General features: G+C 44.1%; 2 protein-coding genes across 4 annotated transcripts in view; both read right to left on the bottom strand.

Annotated features, from left to right (window-relative positions):
* Positions 1-231, bottom strand: part of LOC140334906 (beta-2-microglobulin-like) — a 9,467-nt gene extending 9,236 nt beyond the window's left edge. Inside the window, exon 1 of the mRNA XM_072417183.1 lies at positions 97-231. Coding sequence (XP_072273284.1) covers positions 97-166 — 70 coding nt within the window. The 5' untranslated portion in view covers positions 167-231. The remainder of the gene's footprint in view (positions 1-96) is intronic.
* A 4,201-nt stretch (positions 232-4,432) lies between these two features.
* TRIM72 (tripartite motif containing 72) lies at positions 4,433-10,536 on the bottom strand. 3 transcript variants are annotated; one of them, XM_072417181.1, is made up of 7 exons: positions 10,411-10,536; positions 9,709-10,105; positions 7,947-8,042; positions 7,124-7,354; positions 6,724-6,746; positions 6,342-6,460; positions 4,433-5,429 (listed from the first exon to the last, which is right to left on the bottom strand). In XM_072417181.1, the coding sequence occupies exons 2-7, from the start codon at positions 10,102-10,104 to the stop codon at positions 4,861-4,863; spliced, it is 1,434 nt and encodes a 477-aa protein (XP_072273282.1). In that variant the 5' UTR covers position 10,105; positions 10,411-10,536; the 3' UTR covers positions 4,433-4,860. The 3 variants fall into 3 exon arrangements, with proteins under 3 accessions (XP_072273282.1, XP_072273280.1, XP_072273281.1); XM_072417179.1 differs by having other exon boundaries at positions 10,386-10,477; XM_072417180.1 differs by having other exon boundaries at positions 10,452-10,477.
* Positions 10,537-10,745: the final 209 nt, after the last annotated feature.

The raw sequence follows: 10,745 nt of genomic DNA, 5'->3' as shown, positions 1-10,745 counted from the left end.
CAGCCCTGCTGGACCTGGCACTGGGAGGTATAGTCAGTGCCCCAAATCTATGACTTCTATACACACAGAAACATATAGCCAGTGCTGGGTACTTACTGACTTCTCCCAGCACCACCCCGATGGTCAGTGCCAGGACACCGATGTACAGGATCAGTGCAGACTTCATCTTCACTCTCCAGCAAAGTGACAACTACTGTGCTCAGCCTGCTGGGTTCCTTATATATTTCTGCGGTTTGAACCAATCACAGGCCGGGATTTAGGCGCGTCATCAGTCTCTATGTGCTGGAACCCTGGTAAGGTTGTGCAGGCTACTTTCCTGAAAACTGCAACAATGTATAAGTAGGGATCCATAGGGATCTATAGGGATCAATAAGGATCTATAGGGATCAGACACCTGGATGCTTCACTTTACTCACCTGTTCATGTATTTATTGTATTATACTCAGATTTATTTCCTCTGAATGCTTCAACAACATATTTATGGACTGCATGGGTTTAATCACCTTATGTAATTATATAAACCAGCGGTGCCCAACTTTTTTTTATCCAGGAGCGGCTGTTCACAATGGGATAAAACTTGCGGGCCACAATGTAAATAAACATTAAAGATGTATGTTTAAACTAGAATAATTTTAATTTTAAATAAAATTAAATTGAAATGTTTCAAGTTACCGTAACATACATGTATCAAATAAAAGTAATGACAAATCAAGAATCTGTGCAATGCATGCTTCTTGGATCACCTTCAGGTCCCTACATCCCCCCGTTCCTGAGAAATTAGGAAGGTACACAGGAGGTAAGTGGCCAGATATGTGTGACAGGCTAGCGCGGTATGATAGGTATAGTTTTTCTGTGATGTGATGACACTGCAGAAATAAAATATTAGGGGGAGTTAGCCATAAGAGCCCCCCACTTATCATACATTTTATTATACCTACAGCTCCCCTTTCAGGAGAAATAGGATTCAAAGATTATAAGGGGACATTTTCATGGGACAGGGCACCATGGTATGGTAGGATTGATATCATTTTAGCTTGGGGGGGGGAGTGTTTTCACAAGAGTCCCCCAATTATCCTATCCAAGAAATTGGGGTTCACAGAAGGTACGTGGCCAGCTAGGTGTGACAGGGTACCATGGTATGACAGGTGTAGGTTTTCGTATCTAGTTATGGCGCCGTAGTGATGAAATGTTAACCACAAGATTCCTGCAGTTACATTTCACTTTTCTTACAGGGAAATTGGGATTTATGGAGAGTGATGGGATAGCTATGTGGACAGGGTAGCATGATATGATGGGTATAACATTTTAATGAGGAAGGGGGGACATAAGGAGTTTCCTACTGGCTCCCATAATTCCTGTTGCCAACATCCCTCTGTTCCTGAGAATTTGGGGTTCACAGAAAATAAGTGTCCAGCTCTGTGTAACCGGCAGCTTGCCAGCCGCTCAGTCCATCTGCAGATATGACTCCAAGCGGCAATGACTGGCACTGAGCGTCTCCCCCGAGCCAGGGTTCCATGGCACGAGGAAGGGGTAACCACACCACAATCTTACCACCAACCTGAATGCAGCCTTGAAGTTTTGTGAATTTTAAGGGGCACTACAGCACACAGACAATTGTCAGTACCCCAGGGGGTCCCCAACATGCACAATCAATTTGGGGACCCTGGCCTTGAAATAGCCCCCCTTAATTTTTGTTAGGCTTTTATACTTGTGACCTGTATCTGGCAACTTGTTATGTGAAGGGGGTTCAAATTTGGTTTAGTAGCAGCTATTAGGGTGCCTTGTGCATCCTGAAAATTTCAAGATTCTATGACAATCAGTGAAGAAGTTATAAAGGCTTATACATGGGGATAATGACAGCTGCATGGACACAGACACAGCTCTCATGCTGCTGCTGGGATTATCTCACAGTACAAGGGAGTGGGGAGCAGCGCCCTCTCCTGGTAGCACAATCTCATAGAGGAACATAGGAAATGTGTGTGCCCCATCCACCTGTGTCATCATGAATACAGCAGTCCCTGTAAAGCAGAGCTCATGGTAGGAACGAAAGAAGCAGCACAAGACACCAATCAGTTCATGTGTTCACAGGAAGCATGCTCATAGGAGGAGTGGCAGGGAGATGATGTCATTGGCTCGGGGGTCCATAACCGTCTGGGTTCTATGGCGCTGGCTGTTATTTACCTCAGCAGTCTGGGGATGCCTAGTGGTGGAAAAGAAGTACTGCATGGGACAGCTACAGCATGAAGGTGGAGGATATCAGAATGTTTAGAGAGGTGGGGGCAAAAAAAAACTGATTCAACATTTGCTTTGAGGTAAGGTGGAGTACAAATGAAGGGAACCCCATCACTGCAGGTAAGGGCACTTTGTGGTACTTACCTTGTCAACGCAGCGCTTCCAGGCTACTTTTTCAGCAAAAATAAGTGGGCTTCTGCGTATGAAGGATCATGTGACCTCCTGTCATGTGACAATGCTTAGGTCTGAAAATCAACCTGATGCCTGGTTATAATTGGTGCTGGCTGCAAAGGAGCGAAGGGCAATGGGGGAGTATTGGTGAGGTGTAACAGGGTGTCGGGCCTGTACACAGACTCCATCACTAAATAGGTAAGTGCGCCCCTTAGGAAAAAATTCCCACTTTGTAAATAAAGTCATCCTTTAGCTCCATTCAGTGACTTTGCTTAGGCTGGGATGATGTCATCAGTCTGCTGCAGACAAGAGGAAGCATTTCCTCAGTCCAACCCCCCTAACCCTGAGTGATCGGACAGCCAGTCACCAATGGAGAGGCTGCAGCATGGGCTGACCTTTGTGAGCCAAGAATTATACCATACACCATTTGCAGGGTTGGGTGACTCCCGCAGGTAAAATGTAATACCCCCACCATGCCCCCATCCCATGACATTGTATGATATTCAGTATGTTTGGGGTCCTGTTGTATAATGAGAAGTTGACACTTTGAGTTGTCACTTTCACTTTCTCTCTGGCTGGGTGTGACTGGCTGCCGTATGGACAAACAAGGCCTGGAAATCCCCGATGTATCTCCGAACTGCCTAGAATGCACCGATCAGAGCAGCCAATCACAAACAATGACGCATTTATAGGTGAATTCCCCTTTTATATGATATATAAAGCTAGAGCAGTGAGATCAGGGACTGCCAATGTCACCCCTGCATGCTAAGTGTCTTCCTTTTCCTCCAAATCCACTGTTTCGATTGGACAATGGTACAACGGAATTGGCAGCAGCCTGGGACCCCTTGGCAGGTGACAAATACTAGCAACCCCCTTTGAAGTCACAGACAACCCCCCCCCCCATGGGCCCTAAGGTGTCGGGCAGCCAGGGCCCATGCCTAGATTTCTGGTCACATCCCTGACTGCCTTCTACGTTCTGTCACTGTAAAGTGTAGCCATCTCCGTGGCCATTCTGTGTGACAGAGCTGTCTAAATCTCAGGACTGCATAGACAGAAATATAAAAAAGCATAAAACACAATAACAATAACACAATAAAGAATTCACTGCCACCGTCTATTGCTCTCTGCTGCCCCATCTGGCAAAATGAGCAACTGCTGCGTGACTCAACATAACCCAGTAATCACATGATTTCCCCTAAACCGCACCAGACGCTCTCTGCTCTTCTAAGTTTCTTCCTCTTTCTTACTTGTTATGACAGCCAATCCTGTTCTGGATTTCTCAGTCACATGACACCCTCATACACCCAAGATTAACAAGAATAGGAGACTTTGAGGTTTCATATTTCTGTGTACGCCCCGGGAAAACATTCTCAGATATTTGTCAACAAATATTACAAATAAAGTTTTTTTTAAAGTGGCACCCCAGCTAAATATTTTCTTATTTCTAGGGGTTGGAACCTCAGCAATGTTTAAATTTTAAGCCTGTTTTTCCATTGGTGGACTTTTACTTAAGTGCTGAGTATCCAGAAGATTATCATAAACCATTTCCTTTTATGAAATCGAAAAATTCTTTTTATCAACCAAAGCTGCTGGTAGTTTGCACCAGGAAAGGGTGACAATGCAGGAGCACAATAGGGATAAAGGGACAGAGTGTTGTCACCCCCTAACACACCCTATGACAGGAAGTGTCTGAGCAAGAACCTTCATGGAAGGATCATATAATTAAAGATTTGAAAGATAACAAAACAGAGCTTCTATGAGATTTTACTGATTAGGAGCACAATGACATTAAAGAGAACCTGTCACCACCGGGCCCATTCAGATATCTTACATTATTAGAGTCGTGCAGGAAAGTTTGGTTCTCATTCAGCATCACTGACTAGTTATATTCACATTTAAATAGGAAGCAAGACCAACCGAGACAGGTTCTCTTTAAAGATCATAAAAATGATGGGAAAATACAGGAAGTCAGTTTTGTGCGCTAACATTTCCCTCTGGGGGACACAAGACAAGAGAATCCACCAGAAGATTTTTTATAGAAACCAATTTTATTTACGGCCCCATACAATGCAGAGGATGATGATGACACATGTTCATGAAGAGCCGTCATAATAAGTTGTGGGTTCTTCGGGGGTGGGCCCTGTTATTTAGGGCGGGTTTTGTTTTGTTTTTTGTAACAGTTCTGCAACATTTTCAGGGCTCCACCAATACCGAATACCGAGGGTGTGAGTTATAGAGAACATGTTTCTTTTTTCCCATTGGTTGGGTTGGATAAATCTCTAGAACAAGTCAGCCATTATGCCAAAAATAAAACAGTCGGGCCCCAAAGCTTTTGGAGCTTTGACTGTTTTTGAGAATTTACAGCATGGCATTGGACTGACTGGTTCCTGGATTCTCCATGCTTCATCCCACCGCTCCTCCATCATGCAGTTGCGTTGATGGCCAATGTCATGAATTTTATAGTTGGGTATTCGGTGGTACAAAGATCTTCAGGGGTTGGGCATTCTTCCCCTTGTCATGCCAGCAGACATCAAAGAATGGGTAGAGGCGGCCCGAGAAACGCTCGTGGAAGGTGTACAGGAGTTTGACGTTGTCCTCATCGTCTGCGTCAAAGAAGGAGACGACCCCATCGGAGAAGCTGAGGTAGACCCCGATCTTTTCTGGACGCCCATCCACACGGAGGAGTCGAGGTTCCTTCTGCTCTACATGAGCCTCGTACACTTTCCCTTCCTTACAGCCCACGATCCAGAAACCGTTGGTGGGGTTGGCATGCAGCTTGCCTTTGCGGTTGGCGGTTTCGGAGATAACGCCCAAGGCCCATCTCGGCTTATCTTCCACGATGACCTCCCAGTAATGCTCCCCTTCCGTGAAGCTTTCTTTGGTGACCAAGCAGTTGCCTTTCTCGAAGCGGGCGGGGTCATCAGACACAGGCTGCTTGTGGTCGGAACATTCCACCGATTTTCCATTGGAGGAGATGACCAGGTTCTGCTGGGAAGTGTTGGGGTCAAAGGTCAGGTTTTCTAGAGCTAAAAAGAAATGGGCGGAAGCATAGGATTTATATTATATGCAAATTAGAGCTGGCCACACCTCCTTTTGTTGCAACTATCATCAGGTGGGTGGGACTTGACACAACAAAACTGCATATGGAATACAGTGTTATAAGAAAGCTTGAAGATTTTGTATTATTGGAATCAGCTGCTAGTTGTCATTATATTATAGCTCAGTAGCTCCCCCTTCTGGTGATACAGTAAATCTTGCCCTAAAGCCACATTGGTGGAACAGTAAGCTGCAATATATTAACCTTTTTGGCTTTAGATGTGGCTTTTTTTTATTTGCCACCAAGGACATACAGGAGAAGAAGGATAATCGTATGGTGGAACACTGGTATGCTAATGCTTGCATCTGCTGCCATCTGGAGGGGATGTTTGGTAACGCAGGACAACAACTAGATAGCATCACACCTTTTCTCATTAATGCTTGCATTTAGTTGCCACTACTGTATATTATCTACAGGGAGTTTGTAGGCTTTTATCTTTGCTTGTCTGGATGTCCAATCCCCTTGTGAAATCATATCATTATATTAATTGGCTTTCTCACTATTGTGCTGGGGACATTAGAGGTTGTCTTTTGTAGGTCAAGGATTGTGAATAGCTAAAAATATGCCTGCATTAGTAAAATAAAAAAGGGGGCGGGGCTGGCTCAGAAGTCAGAGAAGTCAACTTACAGCTGGACTGTGCACCAGGACCTAGCTTTTGCTTTGAAACGCGATAGGCTGGAATGACCAGTTAGTGCCCCCCATTGATCGGGTGTCACCTGTTTTGTCCTATAATGGAGGATGGTAATTCTCCACCAGCACTAGTTAATTTCCATTAGGAAGCCCCCATGTAGTGAAGGCCAATAAAATGTGTTCTTCTCTGAAACCCCTCCCCAAATCTCACCTGGCATCAGTGCTCGGAACATCTTCCGCCACACCTGGAACTTAAACTCATCCGAGATGATGGGAAGCTGAATATCCAGACGGCCAGGAAGAGGAGACTCGGACAGAATCTTACCCAACCTGAGAAAAGGGAGCAGACACACCTCTGCATCATACTGCTGATATTTATTAACATTTGGACCACAGAAAGGTGATTCTCCAGCTGCTGGAGAACTACAAGTCTCAGCACAATAATGCTATTCATGACCATAGCTATAGGAAGGTGTTTGTTACTGTATGGAAGCATAACATCCACATTCATGCTGGGACTATTAGTTCTACAGCTACAGAGTCACTGGTTTCCACAGCCACATATACAATACTAATGATTCATTAGTACTTACCTGGATGTAACCACAGAGAATTTCTGTAAAGATAAAAAACACACAAGAGATATCAGAGATTATAATTCACCTCCTCCATTCATGATTCAATCTGTCTCATACATTACGAATGCTGCTTATGTAAAAAGCTCTATCAATGTGAAGCTCCGCCCCCTCCGTGATCTCACCAGCAATTCTTGGCTGTCAAAATGACAGCAGCCAAAGAGGGTCATGTGATCAGATTTTACAAACCCAGTACAGATTCAAAGATACAAAATAACTTTATTGTCTCATTGTATTTATTTTCCCATCCATGAGTATGACAACCTATACTTCCTATTACTATCTTCCTATCTGGACAAATGAGCAGACTCCCCCCCCCCCTTCCCCCATCCATGACCTAGCCTTCATTATTATTTACCCGCAGGAATTCAGTTTGCTCTTGGCCTTCGACATCTTTCAGGACTCCTTCCATCTGTTTCAGCTGCTCCACATAATGGGCCATGCTCTTCCTCTCCCCCAGCAGGGCGGCGCTAGCGTTATGCTCTGCGTTGTCTGCCTCCTGGGACAGCGACGTCTCCATGATGTTCAGGTAAGAGCGCATGATGTTCAGCTGCTCCTTTACACTTTTCTTAAAGCGAGCAACTGTGTCCTATGATATAAAGACTCATCAGATGAACACAGACCCAGAGAACTCTGGGATACAGAACACTTAATAGAAAAATACTAGGACTCTACTACTGATGAATATAATGCAGCCCTGGGTTATTAAATATTATTAATATTATTAAACAGGATTTTTATAGCGCCAACATATTACGCAGCGATGTACATTAAATATTAGTTAATAATATTTTCTGCAGACTGAGAGAGGGGTGAGCTCATCATTCTGCTGCTTGTCCTCTCACTGTCCAATCACAAGCTAGGAGAGGGACAAGACCAGTAGGATTTACTGAATGATACTGGAGAGAAGTCAGGTCTGGAGTTTAGTCTTTTTACAATCAGCCAATGACTATCCACTCCCTTAAATAAATAAACTTTTATTGATGAGAACATTTTTCCTTGATAGCTGGTGGTTAGTTGCAGTCCGATTTGAGCATTCTGACATTTCTTTAGCTGCCATTTTATAATACAAATTGTAACTTTGAATGTCCAAATCTGTTTGAATTTCTCAACCAATGAGACTAATATTTGATATTTTTTGTGTTCCTAGCACCTCTAGTGATGGTGTGGAAAAGACTTACCTGCACCTCAGCCACCTGTCTGTCCAAAACTGCCACCGTCTTCTCCTTGCGCAGGAGCGCCTCCTGCAGGAGGACCTGCTGCTGGGGGAGTTCTCTCTGCAAGAAACATAGATATCTGTATTAGGATCGTGTATGGACCTGATGGAGTGAACGTGCATTTAAGAAGCTCCATCTCTCTCCTGTATCCATGGCCAAACCCCGGCCAGATGGGCTACTTACCATCCACTGATACCAAAATACTCCCTAAACTGGATCGGTACATCTCTGGATCACAAGTAGAGCTAAACCAACGGTTCTCCCATGATGGAGGATCCAGAGATAAGCACCCATGTGGTAAAAGAAGGGCCCCTGGGTGAATCTCTGAAGCCTCCAAGGGGCCCAGACATTGATTATATAGAAGTAGCAGCACATTTTTAGGCAGATATCACCCAGATCGGCAGCCATTACCAACACCTGGGACAATGGCGGGAGGAATTGTCACAGAATGACCACTCTCTGCAGGAACCACAACAGAGGGTAGATACCATAGATGGGGCATTATCAGCTCAGAATATCTACTAATATCTTGTATGAGTATCACATTGGACAAGCCTTTATAACATTCATTACAAGATATATCAAAGCTCTCCAACCCTGTATGATCCAGCAAACCTGGAAAAGATCACTTTCCATCAATGTTTTCAACATTCCAGGTTTGCTGGGTCCCCCAGGTTCCCCCATACTATTCAATTGTGTACACCAGGTGTATTGTGACTTTGCAGGGCTGAAAATGGTTCCCCCATTCTACAATCCATGAAGCACTTTCTAGTATTATATAATTATATGTAACATAACGTTCTGTTCTATTTTAGGAATGAATGTGTTGTAAGTATCTGGGTTTTCTTGGCCGGGGATCAGGAACAGGCCGGCAGGGTGACACTCAGATGGGTTAGTACATACGAGGGGTGAATGGGGATTGTGGCTTCTATATTGTTCCATTGATTGCATATTATACCATTATGACTGATAAGAATGTATATTATGTATTATGTATATATTACATATAAGAATAGATCTGTGATGTATAATATAACAGATTAATGACATAAATTATATAAATTTGGTCGAATCACCCTATGGAAATATCAATCAAAAAAACATCAGTTCAAAAAAATGGGTGTTTTAAAGATCTATGAAATCCTTTCTACCATAATAACAACTGAAAACATCATCAAAACATATAATATAGGCAAACAAAGAAAATTTTAATATACATATGGAAAAATAGTAAAAAAAATAATAATCTCTAAAGAGATTTGGGAAGTCATCAGTGGACTCATATGGGACTCATTTCCCTCATTTAGCGATCCACGGGAACCATTCCGTTATGTAGGGACAGGAAGGACTATTCCTTAAAACAATTCCTTAAAAATCTAATACATGTACACGTAAAATGTATTTAATGTTTTGAGAACCTTCATCAGTTTTTTCCTGTTTGAGTCTCCTTGAGGGGTTTTTTCTTCACATCCCGACCCCAACAGGAAGTCTCCAGGCCAATTGTCCCCTATAGGTTTTCCCTCTATTCATAATTTGGGTGTAAAATGATTTTTCATCACTTTTAGTTCTGGAGGTAATGACCATAAGGACAAATAGTGGGAATCACTCCAATGGGGAACAGGGGTCCTAATCTTCATTCTTACCCAATCCAATGTTGGCTATGGACACTAACGCATGTGAGCCCTCTGCTCCTTTGCTGTCCAATCACTTAGGCTTTGTGTCTTACCTTCATCTTGGTGTGGGCCTCGGCAGCAGTGATGATGTTGTGGCCCTTGTGTTTGCCCAGCGAGGCGCACACGCCGCAGATCAGCTCCTTGTCCTGCTCACAGAAGACGCTGAGGGGGTCAAGGTGCTCCAGGCAGTGGCCCTGAGGGACTTGCTTGAAGCTTTGGACCAAGTTCTCCAGCTGACGGTTGATTTTAAGAGTCGTCGGATGAGTTGGAGCTTGGCAGGTAGGACACAAGGTGGAGCCATTCTGATCCTGGCCCTTGGGGGCCCCGATCAAGCAGCTCTGGCAGAAGGTGTGCCCACATTCTGAAGTGACGGGGGAGTGAAAAAGCTCCAGGCAGAGCTGGCAGGTGAGGTCATTCTGCATTCCCTGTACCAGCCGAGGGTTCGCCATGCTGGAGAGAAGACAGGAAGTGAGAACAAATTACCACCAGGATAAATCTAACCGCACTGTGAGATTTTATAATTCACATCTAACTGGGGTAATTTACTAAAAGAGTTTGGATTATTCACAAAAGTTTTTACCCTGGAATAAAGGTGTTTGCAAAGTATACCTATACCCAATCTAAATAAAACAGGATTTGTGCTAGCACCCGATTGGTTGGCACAGAGTGACACCATCCAATTAGCCCTTCAATAGTCATAACTCTGTCATAACTTTGCTAAGTGAACTACCTAAACTCCTTTAGTAACTCTATACCATTGGGTACAGGCAGTCGTCCTATCGGTGATATACCACACCCGTCTATCATCAGCCTAGAAAGCTAACACCTTCATTCCTCTGCTGGTGACATTCTGTGATTTTGTTGTCACCAATGAGCCAGGATTGTGCAGGTCATTGCTCCGGGATCAGCCGGCTCTGCAGAGCGTTCAGCAATAAGATATGGAGACGTCTCTGGCTGCACATGACAAGAATTCAGGAGGGCCCTGAGCTCTATAAATAGGAAATCAGTAAACGCCAAGCACATGCCACAGAGGGTAATGTTGGGAGAGGGGATGCACAGACAGTAAGACCGGCACTACAGGGGGACCCCA

This window comes from Pyxicephalus adspersus, chromosome 7 (genome assembly GCF_032062135.1).
Source record: "Pyxicephalus adspersus chromosome 7, UCB_Pads_2.0, whole genome shotgun sequence".
Lineage (NCBI taxonomy): Eukaryota > Metazoa > Chordata > Amphibia > Anura > Pyxicephalidae > Pyxicephalus > Pyxicephalus adspersus.
This window is presented reverse-complemented; position numbering and strand designations above follow the sequence as displayed.